Raw genomic sequence first — 21,102 nt, forward strand, 5'->3', positions numbered from 1 at the left:
ACAAAAGGAGTTCGTGTATCACCTAAAAATAGTACATTGAACGCTCTCTCATTCGAAATTTCATGCTGGTGACGTCATATTTTGTGATACGATTGTTGATATACAATGTTCTTTCCAATTCTCTACTAGTTGCTGACGATTACCCCTGACGAGTGTCAGCCGAAAATATTCGGGTTCATTTCAATATGAATATACTATTTAATTCTATTCCTTGTGGTGACAGAAAAGTTACATATTTGAACTTTCCTCGTGATTCATAATGTCTTGAGGTCATAGTGACTGATTCTGGTATTCTCGATTTGATTCGAAGCCGAATACTCGATTCAGAATAGAATCACTCCTAGGAGAATCCCATTTTGCACAGCCTAGCGACAGTCTTCTGTCAAAGCAGAAATTAATGTAAGATTCCATCCAACAGCTGGCGCTAGCAAGCCTGTAAACAGATTGGCAAAAATCAGTTAGCAATGGGATTTTCGTACGTAGTGCAGATGCTGTTTATATTTACTCTGGTTGTTGGGAATGAGGCAGAGATTGCACACTGCACAGTGCACACTATATGGTTTGATTTGTTGAGTCTAACAGCTCGATGCAGTGGCGTGATGCCGTGTTTTATTGTGGCGGTACAGAATACTGCATATAAAGAGAATATCTCCCAAGTCTTCTTGCAAAGTCGTGGGCAATTCATGTGTAAACAGCACGGTTTATCATAGAGCGTTGTGCGCTAGCAATGTGCTCTACATATTCCGTTCTCGTATTTCTTGTATGGAATTGGTATCCATGAATCAGGTAAGGTTCGGAAATGTTTCAATAATTAACGGTAGCGATCGTAGATCACCATTATTAGGCCGGTATCATGTGGGAGCAAACGAAGAAATGGACCTGACACCTGAGGGATGCTATTATGCAAACAATGCTGTAGGTGTAGCCGGTTCAAGTGAGTGCGACAGCATTAGCTTGATGAAGTGAAAGTCTTGGAAAATAACGTAAATCATACAACAAAGATTATTGAGCTGCCATTTAAGCTTCTTTTCGTGCGGTAGATATGTCTCATTTACTATTTTTTGACGAGTTAACTTTTGGTTGTGCCTTGGATTCTTATTTATTTAGGCGAGTGTGATTTTTGTTGATTGATATGGTCAGGTGCTATGGTATTTGCGTTGCATGGGTTGATAAACGAGAATATACCAAATTAATGTTTCTGCCGGGGGAAAGTTTTTCTGATTTAAAGTAGCCTATTTATTGGGCAAAGATGACTATATTATATATTTACTAAATTATATTAGAAAATTACTTATTAAGAGTCCTAATTTGATGAGTATCAGTTAGCCATGATTATGGAAACTATGCACGAAAACATAGGTCTGGTGTGGTTTCTATGCTAGCTATGTTGAGGAAAAACTAGTTACCTACCGTGTATGATTTCATGAATAATGAATAGGCCTATATTATAATAAGTAGATCTTCAATTATAGTACTTCTTCATCTTGAATCTTTTTCAGAATTGATTTAAATCTGTAGTGTTATCTGAAATGATCATGCTTGAAGCGCCCTAATTAGAAAGGTATTGTTCGGCGATGCGATGCTTGAACCATGCAAGAGTTCAGTGAGCACATTCACAGTCTACTACTGCCCGTGAATTTTGTTTCCTTGCCTTCCAATGAAGATGGATTTGTCTCTCTACATCAGCAGACCGGTAAGACATTGAAATAGGTCCGTCAATTGTCTACTAGTTGCTGACGAACACCGAAAATATTTTAATACGAATCTAATATTTATTCATTCGTATACTGAGAATCTGTACCTCCAAGATACCCTTCAAATGTATCTGTCTACTTTTATTGGATAGTAATTGTTATGTTACCTATCAAGTGGAAATTTGAAAAAGATTTTTAAAGGAAGGTGTTCAAAAATCATTGTTGTTAGGCCTGGTCAAAATTAGAAGTAATATTTTAAATTTCTGCTGCAGTGCAAGTAGAAGTAGTGATTTTTAAGTACAAAAGTATTCTCAGGTGCCTAAAAAACTACAAACTGTTAAGTAGGGATAATATATTTGTTCATACTCCAAAAGTACAAGTAGCCGACTTCGCTACTGATAATATCCGTGTGCGAACCATAATGAAACAGCACCCGTGAAAGTTGTTAGGAGATTAGCTAAATTCTTCCTTCAGTTAATTTGGTGTTTCTGAATTGTCATGAAATCATCTTGCATCGATCCATGCAATTACTATCGCTGCGTTTCTAATGTAACCCCTAATCTGTTTCACTGTCGATTTTAAGTTCGTTTTTTGTAAACTTTTAATGAGTTAAACAGAGGTCAAACTCGAACTGAAGTTTTGCTTTTTGTAGCTAAGCTCAATTCGGCGGCGTGGTGGACTAGACCAGTGCTCTTCGACCTGTCAAAGTTCTAGCTGTGACTCATGCACACCTTTCAAGTAGGCTAATGCATGTGGCTAGTTTCTCCCTCAGGATAGGCTATTAATCGTTGATTTCGAGTGTAAATCTTCTCATGCACCCCTGTGCAACCTTTTGTACTGGTGCATCCAATGCGTATTTTCATGCACCGGCTGAAGAGCACTGGACTAGATGATCAAGTGACCCCTTCCATACAGCCTGGTCCTAAACAGTTATCCTCAATATTTTTATTGCCTCTGATATCAAATTATTTTGGGGCCGAGGCCGACTAATAAACTTAAGATTATGCCTACCAATTTACTGAGCTTTGGGCTCTTAGCTAAATAGTCTTATGACTTCACTGTTCACTGCGCAGTGCTGACACGGTCTCTGTGCACAAGGTACGCACACAAAAGCCGAAGTGATGACCTTTTTTCTTTTTGATCAAAACCACAAAATTAACGAAAAAAGTGGGCGATTCGGCAGTCTAATCAAAGTGAGCCACAGTTAAATTTCGAGAAGTAGGCTGCATATGTGGAGAAGTTTTGTTCTATGATGACAAGGACTATTTGCCGAACTCTTGGCTCCATCGCAAACAGGCTTGATCTCCCTGAACAAATTCGATGTATTCTCATTGTACCTGAATTTAAAGTAGGATAACAGCAGGGAACATAAGTGAAAGCCAATTATAAACCCACTATGAATTATGTAATGAGGTGAAGTGAAGTGATGGAAGTCTTGCACACGTGTAGCGTGTCCCAAGGATAAAATATCTTCAGGCCGAAACTAAGGTGCAATTGCATTATTAGGCTAAATTACGGTATGTGACTTCGAAGCTTTTTATCACTCCATCCACCAGCAATCGCTCCTCGCCAAATATGTAGCAGTTGATGATGTTGTGACTCAGTGGTGGATGAAAATTGTAGACTACATTCGTGCTCATGCTCAGCCAGTTCATTGTCAAAATTGAATGCAATAATCTTCTTCGTTAAACCGGAGTACGGTGGTTTTCAAGGGTTCGTGTATTGTAGCGTTTTGAAGATAGTTTAACAAAAATAATCACCTTGCCATCAAAACACAGGTAGGAATTTCCTACATGAAACAATAAATTCTGAGTGAAACTGCATGGGTTATCACCTTGATCAAACGACGCGTTTTAATTATGTGAATGCTATTACTTGGGGCATGTTCCAAATTCTTGTAAGGAATTAATGTAAGCTTGTATATCTACGATAAGCTCTGTACATTCCCAGCGATTTCCCATCTCCATAATATGAAATAATTCTTTAGGACAAAGATTGCAGTAAATGAAAGTATTCTCAGTATAATAATGTGTATGTGTGGTGTTTTTCAATGAGTCATATGTTGTTAAAAATCAATATCTATGCATAGTAAACTCTGCTATTCCAAACTTTTGTAGCTGAAATCTTGCCTTTGCACGTTACTCTTTCATCATTGGTCATCAACTAGTAGCAAATAGAAAATAATCTCACTGAAACAGGCGGTAGGCTACCTGTCATGTTCCGATTTAATTATTATAATGTGAAAGATAATCTGCTAACTCGACTAATTTATCAGTATATTATGACAGCCAAGGTTCAACAGCTAGAAAAAAGCACCGAATTATTTCTCCTATAAGAGCCAAGCACTCATACTGATGACAATATATGACTTGGACAGACGCCAGATCAATTGTAAATTCCGTAATTATTCATACTTTGACTGTATGCTGTCTTATTTATTTGAGCGTGGTAGTTGATAGTAGCCTGTGTGTAGGAGAACGTATCAGATTGATATAGTGAAAGATACTGTTGCTACTGAGCATTAAACAGACTGAGTTCAGTGAGGGATTTTTATATATACGAACTGAGTTTTGCGCAGCCTTCAGAAATTTTGATGTCCTGATGAATAACTGAATCTGGCCCTGTGACCTCCTGACGTTCAAATGTTCACGTCAACCTATAGAGCATTTATGATGTGCCGGTATAAAATGTTTTCAAGCTGACAAAAATAAAGAGAACTAGAAACATGCGAAACTGGCATAAGAAAAAAACGACTTCTCCAAGATTATTAAAAAATAGTAACCATATTTTTTTTTAGTTTCACTCTCTCCCTGAGCACATTTTTCACAGCTACGGTAATCATTATTTACTAATATCTTGCAAATAACAATGAATCAGTATGATTGGAAAATATGATAGCCTATCATAGCCCATACGCCTACCGTCATTGTAATTGGTAGACCTACCATTGTTGATGCTTCTTCATATTGCATCTATGTTATGCTACTATCACTACAACCTGTCTATGTTATTACCTTCACGGAAACATCTACTTTCAGTATACGACTTGAGAATGTTTTAGTAGTTGCGTTCTTTTTACTCAAAACTCAGCACTCACTATTGTCGCAGCTAGTAATCCTGACAACAATTCTAAATTGTAACAGATATAGCGGCAATGTTGGCGAACTCATCCTTCATAGGCTTTCCCTGAGTGCCAATTGCAGATTTCTAACAACAAAGTATCTGCAACGTGCCTGTGACAGTTTGCAAAGATAGCTCACAAAGGCTTACTAATTTCCGCACAAGTCATTGGAGTCTTTTACACAATGCAAAAAGGCTTATTGTCTTTTTTTTATTTATTACTACATTAATTAGAAGATTGAAACAGCAACTGATACTCAAACTACGTTTTAGCAAGTGATACCCCGATTGTGAATCACCGCGTGACTAAATGTTTGTATGCATCTTGTTCTTCAGTCACTTCCGAGTTATACTTATTTACAAGACTACATGTTCGCATGTAGTAGTTAGTTCGGGGGGGGGTCTGAATCTCCTCAGTCAACTAAGAACCTTGTGTTACGTGCATTCAAGAGCTTTGGAAAGGAAATTGTAGCCTTACCCTTCATCCTAAACCTATAATATTTCCGGAAGTGTGTTGCATTTTATAATTGGGAATTTGTATGGAGTTAGCCATGAAGGAAGACGTGTCTAATAGACTTACTTTGACAGGTGAAGCACTCGTAATTAGAAGATATGAATTGCATGCTTCATTTTACTAGTTTCATCTTATTACACATTTCAGTTATGGTCCAAGTTTCTTGTGTACGTTTAACTATCCAGAATCCCATTGAAATGAGTTGTTTTTTGTAGACTTCTCTGAAGACGACGGATCTGCGCCGATAACGTCCGAACGATGTAAGTGGCATAGTAGCTTTTAATGTTCTCTCAAGCTCATATTCTGAGAGAAATTTGACGTCATGTCATGTCATCAAATACTTTCGTATTTTTGTGTGAGATGAATTTCAAATCCAAACGTTTATCCTTTATTTTTTGCTTGTGAATTCGTGCTAATTTTGAGAACATGGGTTCAGTCGATTAGTAGGCCTAGCTATATTGGTGACGAAGATGACAAAGAGTATTCAGTTTCTGTTTTGTTCTGTTATTTAGCTTATTCTAAAACCACGAGTTCACAATGTAGGAAGCTAACATTCTACAATGATGAGTAATGAATAGTGAACTTTACTCTGTGTATGGAAATGATGTCATTTCATCAGGATGTTAACATTAATATTGACAGTTATACGCACCTAGTTAATTAGGATCAGTTTAAAGCTCTCCCAAATGCTACTTTTTCTTCCTAGTTTTAAGGCAAAGAAATTGTGTATTTGGTTGGGTTTAACAGATTTGCTACAAATGCCATTATGCTACTGTTTGTGAACGGAAGATCAAATGCTAGCTCACTGCTTTACATGCCTACCTATTCAAGCTCATCGAAACATAGAAATTGATTTACAATCCAGTTCATGGTCAATTTTCCCAAGAGCCCGTTTATTGATCAGGTAAATGTGATGGCATTGTCTTCCCCTAGAGATTATTCTGCATTCTGAGCTAAATTTTCCTCCGAGTGTTTTTCAAGGTGTTCCCGACAAATCTGTTTGAGATCCTACCTTGTGTCTATAATATAATTTGTGTCTGGGTATCCTGTAATATCAGAGATAAGTTTGGTATGTTGATGTCTCATGGGATCTAATGCATAGGAATAGCAGGCACTGCTGGCTTGTTGGGTGAAGTTATCATTTGAATAGGTACCTACTAACTGCACAGATAGTGGAAACAGTACTAGCAAGCATTCATTATTGTTCTTTTGGGTAACGCTCAGTTGGCATAATCCATTTGCCCCTAATTCAAATGGTTCACATAACTTTATGCCAAAACATTTAGAATTTATTCTGTTCGTCGTATGAACTGAAAGGCTAATAAATGTTCGCTTTAAATTATTCATGCTCTAAATTAGAATCCAAAATCTATTTTGGGCTCCATTACGTCTAAAATCTCCAGCATCTCCATGCTTCATGTTGCTGGATTGTCAACATCTGTGTGCCAGGTCAGCAAAAAGTGATTCTGCCTGCATGTTTTCATTTTATATGAAAAGGTCATGTCTGTATGATGTGTATTGACAGGTTTCGTTGGCATGCATTTTTTGTAATTTCATATGATTATAGATGCGCTTCCCATAAATCAATGCCTTGAATTGTTTGAAATCGCTGGTCGTGATTAAGTAAAAGGGGTCGGTATATATTTCAGTCTTAAGGCAATGGGTATTTCTATTTTGTCGGGTGTTAAGTCATTCTTTGGTATGGGACATTAACGTTTCTCGTGATTCAAGCTCCTGCATTCATACACACTGTGAGTCAAAATCCTTTGGCACTTAACAGGAAATGGCAGCGGGTAAATTTTAGCTCGGCCCGAAATGTGACATATTGGGTTGTGACGGCATTGCGTCGCGGTTTTACCGCGTTTCCTATCCTTCGCCAGTCGATACGGTTCTAATGCGATGATTCAGCCACTGCAAACTATTTATAATGTTGAAAATGTGTGTTACGTGATGCGACGAATTGATATTTTTTTCGTGCAGGGCGAAGCAAAGCAATCAGGCGGAAGTTGTCAAAATTAAAAGAACTCGTTCTGTATGTCGGCGGGCTGCCGAAAGGCTTGGACAAAAACGATTATGTTAAACGGCTGTCAATGCTTTGTAACAAACGTGGTAAGAGCTCGCGTTGTATGAGGTGAAATTGACATGAATTCACACAAATAACCTGAAGGTGACACATTTACTGTTGATTTTGATGTGTTTCCGTGTATTTAAAGTTATGTGAAGCATTTAAAATAGATTCTAGATATGAGCATCATATCTGTATAGGGACTATGTAATCTGTACAGTTACAGAAAATTTTGATTTCTCCTGATTAGGGTACTGGACCGCGAAACCATCAAGTGTTTATAGTTCTGTCTGATACCTTGAAATTGCTAATAACATTCATGAAAATAGCTAGTACTAATCACTAATTGGTGATTGATCGGGACTTTCGTTGCATTTTGAACGCTGTCGAATCATCTCGATTTGACAATAACATCCTGACAAGTTCTGGAACAGCCGCAGGAAAAACTAACTTTGAAATAGAATATCGCCTTGAACTGGGAAATTCGTTGATCCGTTTCTCATCTTTTAGAGAGATTCTTTCTCTGTACATGTAACTTTGAGATCAAATTTCTATTTATCCGTATTGATGCACATTGTATGCAAGTTGCGGGAGAAGAAGGTTTATTCGGGATTATGGATTTTAACTTTGGGGCTTGGAGGCGTGTAAAATGGAATTCGGTGTGTTTTGTGGCGTAGCCTTCTTGTATGTGCATTGTGCAATAATATTAGGCTATGTGAATTTGTCGCAGATGTACTATGGGACTAACGTAGATTTAGTTTTTGAAGTTGATTTTTGAATTGTGATATTATTACTCAACGAGACTTCTAGTTTTACTATTAGAGTGGTTTTATTTCTCCTATTTTCATATTATTCAATGAGTGAGCTGTCCACTTTCTCCTTTGCAATTTATGTCTAGAATTACGTGTATGAAATTCTATATACGACCAATTAATTTAGCGCCTTCACAGTAAATGGCTAAGGTGTAAGTTTCTTTCCTTGAGCTGCGTTTGTGAGAGTGATGCATGTTGTGATTGTACTTTTTAACACTGTCTTCAATGGTAATTTTCGTTATTTTTTTTCTACCTTAATTTCTACTTGTGGGTAATAACATGTATCATTTTGTTTTCAGACGATATATGCATCGGTCCGATTTTTCCTGACCAAGGTATTGTACTGTCTTTTTTTTATCTGCATGCACTAGATTTTCCTCTGTCGCTATAGTTACATTTACACTTTCAGGATGTAAAAATTGAGTGTTCCTCTTGTGTGCTCAAGAGACAGCACGGAATAGACCCCTGCCTGATATTAGTAGGTTGTCAATAACAATTGTAGTATGGTGACTTACTTATGTTGAATACCGTAATGTAGTTTATGTAGCTTATTCTGCTTTGGGGTAGTTCCTGAGAACTAGACCTTATTAAAAAAGCTACTAATCCGCATTCATATCGCAAATTAACTACACAGTCCAGTTAAAAATATCAAGATTATTTTCTGAGGAAAATTCCCTACTAATGATAATTTAGAAATACGTTTTCAAATGCAGATCCAAGAAACTAAAAAGTGCAGGGGGCTTCAAACCTTTAGAAAAAAGGCATGAGAATTTCTTCTCGTTACGGCTTCACCCTATTTACTTTCATGAATTCAAGATTATTGATAAGTTTGATATGAAACTCCATTGACGAAGCTCTTTCCATCTCTGTTCCAACTTGTATTGACAATTGATGAATTTTGCATCTAATTCCTATAATGTTTGCAGCCTGGTGTTTTCACAATGTTATTTATATCCGACCCATTTGTTGAAAAAGTTGCATCCCCTGGTATTCTTCATACATAGTCACAGCTCTTGAATTACCAATCCCACTAATATATATCTTAATTAATGATTGCGCTTGCGTCAATAGACTTGCCACATTGGCACTAGTTTATCATCTCGGTCAATAAAAGCGGTGCTTTCACGGAACACGGTTATTTAGTAACAGGAATGCTTGCCAGCCTTGCCCTGTTTGCTGTCTCAGTGCAGGGATGAACTTTAGACAGTCACGGATGATAATTCACACTTATCATGGATTTACGCACATTCATTTATATATTCTTCACCTTTTTACTGCCCGCTAAGGGATTTTGTCGCAGTAGCGTGCCTTGTCGGAATCACGGATTTGCTCTGTACAGGATGTACGACGTCATAGCACGAATGATAGCGGCACTAATAGCGTTGCATGTTACTAGGTCAATTTCGTAAGCTGTATGCCGTGTTTTTACCGCTTGTTGATTGAAAAATTTATGCTTCCAATTTACTAAAGCCAAGATTTCAAAGCGTTATAAATTGAACCTACTATGAAAACACAATGTGTTTCCATTGAGAAACATGTTCAATACTCTCTAAGGTGGTAGCCTACTATTGTAAGTTCAGCACACCGGTACCAATGAATTTGTGAACTTTGCTAGTCGATAAAAGCAATAATGTGCTAGTTTTGTATCCCGGTACCGCTGTCTTCATTGGGAAGTACCGGTAGGCTCTAAAAGCAAGGTATGCCAACGGTTACAACTCACTCCACATCACTTTTTGATAGCTGGTACGGTTAAACGCGCCACGTAACTGCCATCAAATTCGTATTTCTCCCAAATTCAAAGTCAAAACCATATTCTTGTCACATTGTTACACAAAAAGGTGCCTTATGGAAGTGTGGACTTTCTGTGTGGGTCTATCTTGAACTACCTGGCATTTGGAAGTTAGAGAATGGAATATCAAGTGACACGGGAGACCCTCGACCCTGTGCTCACTAACCATCCCAATGTTGAGATCATAAGAAACCGTATTGGAAGCTGAAAAGGGTGATTTTTCACTGTTATTTAGGTTCAAGCCCCTGATTTAGTACAAAACATTAAATAGGATTAAAAAATATGTCATGTTAATTGCAATCTGGGTGAAATTGACCTGTCTTGAGATGATAGTGAGCTGGTCATCGAACTGATTAAGCATTATCAGGAAAAATTGCTCTTCTGGCATCAAAATATCCGTTCTTTCTTGTTTATAAAAAATATATGATTCCAAATCCCTGAAAATATCTTACAACACGCAATAAGTGTGGAACTATAATTTCCTGTTGTGAAAACCCGCGAATAGCATGTCCTCATGACTTATGTAACACCATGATGCCTATTGGTATTATAGGTTAATTTTGAATTGTTTGGTGTCGTTTTTCCTCTGTCAGCAATGAATATTCTGGCAGGAGCCAGTAAAACCTTCTATTTAAATAATTGCGTCTTTCGTGCTTGAGCGGTGAGCAATTTCTGACGCTTTATTTTTGAAAATTTCGATGACTGCGAATTCTCGGTTTATTTTGCCCAGGTTGCACATTCGTCAGCTTTACCAGCGGCATGGCTGCGTCCAGCACAGCAAAGTTACTGCACGAAAGGCGCGTTTTCGGAGTTTCCGCCGACCTGATGTTTCTACCGTATATCGCAGTGGTAAGAAGGTCATCGGTTGTCGTCTCACTGACCTAGACCTTCTTTGTTTGGTGTCTTTTTTGCGCCCATCAATCTTTCAGTCAATCAGTCAATCTTTTTTTATTTGACGGGACTGTTGGAGGTACAGACCTTCAACATACAATTGAATAGTATATCCATATCTAAATAAACTCATGAATTTTAGACTGACATTCCTCGAGGGTAATCCTCAGGGACTGGTAGAGATTTCAAAGCAACTTACTGTGTACGATATAAAGTTACTATTGGAACTATACAAAGTTACTTGAAATCTCTAGTAGTTGCTGACGATTGTGCCTGACGAGTGTGAGCCAAAGATATCCGCTTTTATTTCAATATGAATATCTTATTCAATCTTTGCTTGGATGAAAAAGGAAATGTCGTTCACATCCTCTCTTTAGGTCTTTAAAGCTTCGGTAGCTCGGTTTGTTTGTCAGGTGATAAAAGTGAAAGTCGCGATAAAGAGCAATTAAAGTTTAATCTCGCTATTTTTAAACACTGTTCTTTGTGTCAACTTTCGCTACCATCGCCTGATGACGGAGTAGAAACCCCTTGCGTTTGTAAAGAGTTGAAGGAAGAGTTATTTATTTGAACTGGCTGTACGTTAGAGGTTTGAGGTCTTGCGTTTTCTTGTTTCGCAGCCAGCGGGATCTCCCGTTTTGGATCCCTTGCTGGTGTTTATCAATTCGAAAAGCGGCGGAGGCCAAGGCAGACAACTGACCAGCATGATGAGAGGGGTCTTGAACCGCAGCCAGATATTTCAGCTGGATTTGGGAGGCCCGATGCCGGGGTGAGTCTCGGATTTACGTGGTGTGATTTTACGTCATGCAAGGCGCTATTGTTAGCAACGTTAGCAACGGAAATACGTGACTGACGTGTTGCGTTTCGTACTAGTGACGCGACCGGCTGTTGCGTCGTTTTAACCTTGCACGAAACCCGTGAACGTCGGCGTATTTGCGTAGTATATTAATGCGTGTATCACGGAACTTGTGTGGTTTGTGCTCTGTGATACGACGAACAGAAACTAGCCGCTGTGATATCCTGTTGCGTCATCGGCAATATTTGCTCGGTACATACTGTCGGAGTGTTGTTTCGGCCTACCGATCGAGCAATTAATGATTTTGGTTGCGTCATTGTTACTGATTTGCCGTGTCTGAGTTTGATTGACGTGGTGACGTATCTTCGGTGGTGTTTGGGTTTTGGGAAAGTTCGCTGGCTCACAGGTGTTGCGAATTGACTTTTCGAACGGAAATCGCTGAGCATTTGACTTTTGGAGCAGTTCGTAAGCAGCCTGCCATCAAATTTAATCAACTCTCGTCCCTACCTGCATATTTCAAGTGCTACTTTTTATGCGGTAGTCAAATATTAAAATACCATCATTTGCAAAGCAACGATTAGTAATAATTGTAATGTGTTAAGACGGATGACAATCTAAAAATACATTGCTCGAAACTGTATTGTTTCAGTACCTTCTCGTCGCGAGTTTTTGCTGCTGTTTGAAATAGATTGACTTAGTCTAGCGTCAGCGACTTCTATTTTATTGTCATCAATGCATTTTCATGTTTTCAACACAGTGCCCTGTTGCCTGAGTTGTCATCAGGTTAATAGTTAGTTACTTGATGGGGATGAATTGTAGTTTGAAATTTTGGTTTGCTAGCCTATTCTTCGTTTAAGATGATGCAAATCTTCTTCCTATCATGTTCTCTAGAAATTTATTAGGTTTCTAATGCTAGTTTGATTTTCTAAGGTAATAAGTTTAATGATATACCAAGTCATTCTGTACAGATGGTAGGACTACCGTAGTGTATGCCTATTTGGCACTTGGAGGTATAAGATGTTGATATTTTGTAGTTTGCAATCATGCAGTTATCCTCCAGAAAAAATTTACAATAAATACCGAATACTCTATTCTTGGCAAACAATTTTCACAGTAAGAATCTATCACTTTACTCGTTAACAAATATCGTGTGGAAATGGATCAATAATCGCTTATTCCCAATGGAACGAAGTGTGGATTTGTCTAGTTAGTCATAAGCTGTCTGAATTTCCCCAGGTGCTATTAAAAGCGTTTTCAATCTATTGCGTCACAATGCATGCTGTCTAGCAATTGCAGACGGAAAAATAGTTGTGAGATTTACAGAATTATTGATTTAAGCTAAATCACCACGAGAGCATTGGCTTTTCGTGCTGTTGGCTTGCTGGTTACCTACTAATTTTGAAAACTTTTAACTTACATTCCTAGACTCTACGCGTTTCGGAAGCTTCCCAAATTCCGCATTCTGGTTTGTGGCGGTGATGGCACGGCAGGTTGGGTCTTGTCGTGCCTGGAATTGATGCACCGTCATTTGCAGTGCAGGAGTCCGCCCGTTGCGGTTTTGCCATTGGGCACTGGAAACGACCTGGCCCGTGTAATGGGGTTCGGCTCTGGCTGGAGCGGGGAAGGTGTTGCCAATATACTGTATCAGGTAAGGGGTCGGTATTTGCGGAGATTGTCGAGCTATGATTGTATTCCTAGGTTGCCACAGGTCACGGTATAAACTTTCGAAGGCATTGGTCAGCCCTGTCTTGAAGCCAGTGGCTCTCAATCTCTTTAGCTTGGGGGCTGGTAAAATTTCTAAATCAATGATGTGGAAAGGTGAACCTTTATAAATCAAAATTATCAGTAACCCATAATGTAGTTATGGCAAATGTAATGTAGTAATGTAAATGTAAAAGCTAATTTCGGAAACTTTATTTAATGAGAAAGTTGCAGCTGCTTTTTTATATCGAAGATGTTTTAGGCCTACTTATAGGTACATGGATCTATTGAAGTTACTAACTTGATATCTATTCTTCGGTTTCGTTAAAAATAACTGCGAGTTGCGACCTTTCTGTTCAGTAGACTCTGTTATGACACGAAATGTCACCAAATTGTACCGTTGAAATATAACAAATTTGCTTTGAAAAGTATTCTTAGCATTTACATAGTAGGATTACTTGGTAAAAATCAGCATTTATGTCGCAAGTTGGGTATTTTGGGATTGGGGGAATTTTTGTTGAACTTGAGCTGTTTGAGAATAGTATTGAATAGCATATTGAAATGAGCCCGAATGTTGTCGGCTGATACTTGTCATGAGTAATTGTTAACAACTATAATAGAGAATTGGAAAGAACATTGTAAATCAACAATCTTATCACAAGATAAGACCTCACCAGATAGATGGGACACGAAATAGTAAATTGAACTCTCTCTTATTCGAAATTTCATGCTGTTGATGTCATATTTTGTGATACGATTGCTGATATACAATGTTCTTCCCAATTTCTCCAAGTAGGCTACTATAGTTACTGACGATTACCTCTCTCAAGAATAGCAGATGCGCGTTTATAGATGAGAATCATGTTACTTTCGTAATTGTGCAAGTATTTTGCGGAGAAACCTCTTTAGCGGTGCTTTTTTTAAAGGTAATCATTGGAATCAGCATGGCGTCATATTTTTCAGGTGCAAGAAGCAAAGCCGGTTGTAATGGACAGGTGGACGATCTTGTTTGATTCTTCGCCGGCAGTTTCCGAGAAACCACGAATCGCGGATATCAACAACGCAGACGACTGTAACCATGAAGATGAGGCGGGAAGCCTCACTAATGGGCATAAAAAGGTGCAACGGACCCACAAATATTTTCCGCACAGGTGCGACCGTCGTTCACTTGTTAGTGTGCTAATAACTCTGACGCCATATGCAAAGGTGGTCAGTAAAGATTGGGCAAGTATTCTTAAACTGTGGTCCGCGGTCTAGCTGTAAGAGGTCAATGAAAGGCCAACGTTAAAATTACAACAATGAAGCTACATTGTCCTTTATAGCACTGACTCTCAACCTTTTTGACCTGTAAATCCGGTAAAGCTTTAAAATGAATGTTGCTGACCGTTGAACCCACAAAAATCAAAAGCAGCTTTAAATTTAATTACAATGCGACTCAATATTATATTGGGAACTTCATTTAATGCTGTCTTTTTGGTATAAGATATTTGCATTGAGCTCTATTAAAGTTTCTGCAAGGCGAAGCTGGCGAAGTCCTGTTAAATACCACTAACTTGACTGTGATTATTCAGTATCGTTTGAAAGAAATGTGGCTTTGATGTTTGCTATCGCCATTATTATAATATGTAACCATAGATTAGTTACATATATAGGCTATATAAGGCCAATGATTGAAATGTAGCATTCACATATAGGTAGTCCAAAACCACTTGTAAACAACATTTTAATAGTTGCGTGCGACACTTGCACCATTGTAAAGTTGACCATGCACTGTCTATGGTAGCACCATGCAAACATACGTTCCAAACTTCTAAATCAATTTATATTTGATGTTTTCTTTTTCTAATTAGTGGACAATCGTCCTACTCCTTGAATTTTGGCATTGAGATATAAAGTTCTAATGTCTTTGGCCACCGTTTGTTGACGACCACTGGTTTGTAGCATCTGTCCTTATTTTTGACTTATTTCAGTTGTGGAGCCAAAAATATATTTGGTGTCCCCTTTAGAAAAGGTTATGAACACTGTGTTAGCGATATGATATTCACGTCTGCTTACACTTGATATTTTGGTGTCCGATTGTTCTGTTGCGTGTATGGTATATTACTTTGTTAGTGACGAAGTGTCATATTTCGATTTTGCATGGGAATTACTTTTGGCTGTAACTCTGGACTAGTAATGCGATATCACCACTACATCTCCACTTCTCGCATGTTATCTTTAAAAACTACCCAAGCATAAGGCTATGATAAATCGAGCGTTTATAGTAAACAGACTAATGTTGTTTTGTACATTTGTCGGTCTGATGAACTTTATCATTGTGTTACAATAATAGATGGAGTTTGCTGGAGTCTGTTGATCTGGGACCCACCACAGTGCCATATAGTGTTAAATGCTATTGTGATTTTGTATTCAAATTTCTTGAATAAGCAAAGGTGTCTATGTGATAATAGCCTATCATGACAAACTGAATGAGTATTAGTGATAGTGAGTTCACATCACAATAATTGCTTTCATCGCAGCAGCCATTACATATATATTAACTCAAAGATGAAGAGATACTGATGTAACTAAAAGAATTAAGTCCCTGTATTTTGGACTGCAATAATGTAACAATAACTAACTTTGTGTTACCTGTGTATGGTACAATGGAAAAGCTAAAAGTATACTCGACTGATTACATACAAAACATAGCGAGCGATTGGGAGATTTGTAAGTTATGCAGAGAAGTTTTGCAATGGATGTTGTGATAGCCTGATAGCAATCTTCAAGTTCTGAACCAGCTATTAAATTGCAGTTGTACAGAGTTGGATAACTAGATAATTCAAGTTCTAATCTAATTTGTGAAAAATTCATTCGCTCTAATTCTAATTCTAATCTAATTTGTAAAATGTTTTCTAGGCTCTAATCTTAATTTGAATTAAATTTCAGTATTTCTAATCTGATTTGAAAAAACTGTGTTGCTATAATTCTAATCCAATTTGAAAAAACTGTGTAGTAAACTGCATAATTCTAGTCTAATTTCAAAGAAAGCTGTGTAGCTATAATTCTAATATAGTTCGAAGATGTTGAGAATTTTCTAGCTCAAAACTGATGTTATATCGCCTGACAATTTGCTTTGGCGCTAAAGCCTGTCTGTGTTTGCAGCCAAATATAGTACCTAAGTTATAATATAGGTTTGCTGAGATTCTTGGAGGAGCAATTGAATGGTATGTTCTTATTGAAATGAACCCGGATATTTTCGGCTGGCACTCGTCCGGGGTAATCGTCAGAAACTAGTAGAGGATTAAAGATAGCAACAATCGTATCACAAAATATGACTTCACCGGCCTAAAATTTTTAATAATCGAGACGTAAGCCTAGAATATTTGAGGTTCATTTCAATATGAATATACTATTCAATAATGTAGGTTTGAAAGTACAACATTTTACCAACTTGCCCGTAAAACGCAGATTTATACATGTGTGTCGTATGGCAGGGAGAAAATAAACATCGTCATGGGTGTCGGCGAGGAACAGATGTGGAGAACCGCGGACCAGTTCAAGTCTCAGGACGAAGAATCTTCGCCGGAAGACAACGTTCCCGCTTCCACGCAACCACAAGATTCAAAAAAGTCTGATTTTCGCGCGTCGGCAAATTTGACGGTCGAGAAAGACGCAGAGTCGTTGAATTCTTCGATCGAGTCGAACAATACGCCCAACGAATACGACTCCGGTTTTTCGCAAACGGAATCGAACGCGGTCGCGGGCGAGGAACCTGTGAAATCGGAAACAGTAAACTCTAAGTTGTTTCCGACTGTGCCCAGCACGGGCCGGTCCGACTTGTCTGACACAAACAACTGTGAATCGAAGCCGCCAGCAGGGCAGCTTCTTTTATCTGCGGACGACAGCGCCACCGGTATGCACGCAAGTGCCGGTGACAGTTCAAACCACGCTGACCTCAAATCTTTTCAAGACGATGATGCAGACAGTCAAACGAGCTTGACGCCGTCGGAATTGACTAAAAGAAACACAATGCAGAGACAAGGTAATGGTAACAGTAAGTGATTTCCAAACATTTTCTTGTCGCGACGAAAGGCAGTGTAGATAGATACGCAACCCCAACTGTTACGCTTGAGCCAGGAATAGTGTTTATACTGCTGAGCAATCTGAAAACAGCATAATTGGTAGTGTTATAGCTAGGCGACCCGAGCGATTTAAGTTAATATGACTGGTCTTAATTGAAAGTTAGTTTCGCTCTGATTCCGAAAATATAGATTAAATTGTGGTCAGGACAACGAAACCACCCCGAAATAGCCGTCAAAGTCTGAAAATCTGCGCGTCATAACACAACAACCATAACTATAACCAATTTTGTGAAAATAAGACATCTCCATTTAATTTTGAAAATTCGTCATCTCGATTTTGACTACAATATTTCACTGCTCACTTTTTTTCGAAATTTGACCTCATTTTTTCCTGAAAGTTCTAGCCTTCAATTAATGTCGCTTGAACGTGCGACCGTTCGTTATTTCCTGAAAAATTCAAGCCCTCGTTTTTTCGCGATCATAAGACCTGTCAATTTCTTTTTTTGTTCGAATATGCAACCACTCATTATTTCTCCAAAATCACCCCTCATTTTTTCCGCAAAAATAAGATCTCTTCCATTTTCTTAAATACAAAGTCTCACTTTTTACCAAAAATTTGACTTCTCGTTTACTTTCCAGAGCTCAGACGCAAATCGGTGCATCGCAAACTCCAAATCTTCAGCTCGAGCGACATCCTCGAACCCGACCGCGGCCTGACCGGTCCGTCCATCAAAAACTGGCCCGGCCAAGACTCCGACGACGAGCCCGACGACATCCAACCGTCCATGGAGTCTATCGTGTCTTACCCGGACGATGTGACTCTGAAGCCTGATTCAGTGGACAGTGTCGTGGACGAGATACTCCAGTCCGAACTGCCAGACCTTATGAACGACAAACACAAGCTGATCACGTTGCTGACTTCGGACAACGCGCATTCGGAACTGGGCAAGATGATACGCGAGTCCAAGGAGAACGCTGCCCCGCCGGAGGAAGGCAGCGATAAAGACACAGATAGGCCGGCGATAGTGAAAACCACGAGCACGGAATGTTTCTTTGGCGAGAGGTTAGTGGTTGTGCGCTTTGGTTGATACAGGCCTACTAAGTCCTCTGGTAGCAGGGTTGTAATGACTCGAGTCATGACTCGACTCGAGTCACGGTTTTCTGAAGACTCAACTGGACTCGAGTCATTTTCTCAAACTATGGAAATGACGTGACTCGACTCGAGTCAATCAGTGTATTGACTGGACTTGAACTCGTCATTAAGCATGAGTCGAACCAAGTCATATGACTCAAGACTCAGACGGCCGTGACCGACATTTCATTGTAATTTTAAAGAATAGTAAAGTAACCACACTATTGGGACTTCGTGTATTGGAGCTGGTACTTGAAAATGCGACCAGAAACTGTTAAAAGTTAGGAAAATTAGTATATTATAAATGCGAACCATTCGGTCAAAAGAAATTTCTGTATTTCCAGTAGTATCACCAAATACGATGTCGCCAGCATAAGGATTCGAATAAACGAAGCCAACAGATGGCTTGAGCTCAATATACTATTTTTAGATTATATTATACACTCTAATAATATATTCAGTATTCACATTGAAATAAACAGTATCGCCAAACATCACATCACCGGGATGAAAATTCGTATGATATTGTCGAACAGATGCTTCAGCTCAACATACTATTTTTTAGATTATACACTACCATAATATGTCCGTATTGAAATTAGCTCAAACATTTTCGACGGGTAATAGTCAACAACCGGAGAGAATCGAGCTGAGCTTTCCACATCAACACTCGTATCAGCAACGAGTAAGACAATATTAGTCAGTGATAGTCCAAACGTACTTTGTATATCAACAGTCATATCACCAAATATGACGTTACATGCATAAAAATTCATGCAACGAGGCGGCCAGATGGCATGAGCTCGATGTACTATTTTTAGATTATACACTTCAATGCTATAAGCGTATTGAAATATGCGCGATTATTTTCGTCTGCAACTGGTAGAGAATTCAAAAGATCTTCACATATTGCCGATCGAATTTGATATACTAAGTTCCAGGGTTGTGACCAAGTCACAAGGCTCCAAGTCACAAGTCAATCTCACTTTTATAGTTTTGACTCGAATCAAGTCGGGTCATTTTCCAGTCACCACCGCGACAAGTCCTAATCCAAGTCAGCTAGTAGAGGGCCGAGTCATAGTGTTTTGACTGGAGTCCTAGTCTAGGTCATTATGTTCACTATTCGGTTGTCAGCGCAATCCAGCTCAAACCACATTTTTTCAATTCTACTCGAGTGATATAAAATGACTCGCATTCATAATATCATAATTTCCTAGTCTTGACTGTTTCTGGCCCTATGAGTCGAGTCATTGCAACCCTGCTTCTCATTCTTTGGAATGATATATTAGCTGTTGAGGAGTGTCAGCCCGGAATATTCGGGTGTATTATTCAATGATACCGTATATCAAAGTTTTGTAGCCTACCATTGAAGTCTCTTTCAACTTCTTGCATTTCTCTTTTTCCTTCAAAATTATCGAACTTCATTTCAGCAATGGCCTCTCACACGTGGCGAAGCCCAAACTGGTCCCGCCCACGCCGGACGAAGAATACCGCTACCTGGGGCCGCGGAAAAAGATGTCCCTCCCGCTCATCCACACACACAGGTCCATCCGGCCAGACGATGCTTGCCTGCAAGACATTGTGGAAGAGGACAGCGGCAAGAAGGTAACCAAGCATGCAAGTGCGTTGCAAAGGTCGCTCAGCGAAATCGCTGACGATTCCGGGAATCCCGAATCCGCACAGGTAATTTTTGGTTAATTTTGTTTATGTTTCTCTGTTTGAACACTCTTTCCTGTTCTTGCTCGGTTTTCAATCTGTTTGTGGTCAAATTTTCGATTTGAAAATGTTCAGACACCATCCTCTACATCAGAGGTCTCAAACACGGGGCCCGCGGCCCGCCAGAGCATTTTGTGCGGCCCGCGACTACATTTTAGATTTTTATTAATTTGACGATATACAAGTGTCACAAGTCACATATGTCTTTTCAGGTTATAAAGTGAAAATTCCCTCTTAAATTGCTCCGAAAGTCTGAAACTATTCATCAAACTTCACTATTACATCAATTGCAAACGCTACCATGCAGTTGAAGATTCACTGTTTCGCCACATTTCCAATTCATGATGACTAAACCTGACCCTTGGATGATTCGTGACTGAAATTTGTGAGTTGTACTTGGACGCGACCTTTCTTAGAAATAACAGACTCGGGCTAAATGAAAATAACTCGAGTGGGCTCGGGCTGACTCGGAATGCCGTGAATGTTTTAGAACCATGGACGCAACAAACTAATCGTGTATCAGGGAAGTAGGTATAGATCAGAAGGTCGCAGCTTGGTATTTCGCTAACTAAGCAAGTAGTTATGGCAACCATTGGCAATCTGTTAGTTACATCTTTGGTCGCTAAACAATTTTATTAGGGCCGCTTAAAGGTACCGAGTACCGTAGTGGTACTCTCCAACGATGTAACAGCAATAGGCCGTTCGACGCTCCGACATTTCAGTCACTATGACACATTCAATAATATATTTATATTATATTTATATTTTTTTCTGCTCCTATGTTTGAAGATATTTGGCCATGAAATTAATA

At 38.9% G+C, this 21,102-nt stretch overlaps 1 protein-coding gene across 4 annotated transcripts in view; it reads left to right on the forward strand.

Moving 5' to 3' along the window:
* The first annotated feature begins 522 nt into the window (after positions 1-522).
* The window catches only part of LOC145453809 (diacylglycerol kinase delta-like), a 34,722-nt gene continuing 14,142 nt past the window's right edge, over positions 523-21,102 (forward strand). Inside the window, exons 1-12 of one of the 4 annotated variants that reach the window (XM_080331792.1) lie at positions 525-786; positions 845-1,693; positions 5,544-5,588; positions 7,309-7,437; positions 8,505-8,540; positions 10,725-10,843; positions 11,503-11,651; positions 13,104-13,326; positions 14,343-14,530; positions 16,856-17,403; positions 18,083-18,506; positions 20,006-20,258. In XM_080331792.1, coding sequence (XP_080187918.1) covers positions 1,591-1,693; positions 5,544-5,588; positions 7,309-7,437; positions 8,505-8,540; positions 10,725-10,843; positions 11,503-11,651; positions 13,104-13,326; positions 14,343-14,530; positions 16,856-17,403; positions 18,083-18,506; positions 20,006-20,258 — 2,217 coding nt within the window. In that variant the 5' untranslated portion in view covers positions 525-786; positions 845-1,590. The other 3 variants (XM_080331794.1, XM_080331791.1, XM_080331793.1) reach the window with 3 other exon arrangements.

The sequence above is a fragment of the Botryllus schlosseri genome, chromosome 13 (assembly GCF_051294905.1).
Source record: "Botryllus schlosseri isolate E-star chromosome 13, Bs_hap1, whole genome shotgun sequence".
Taxonomy (NCBI): Eukaryota; Metazoa; Chordata; class Ascidiacea; order Stolidobranchia; family Styelidae; genus Botryllus; species Botryllus schlosseri.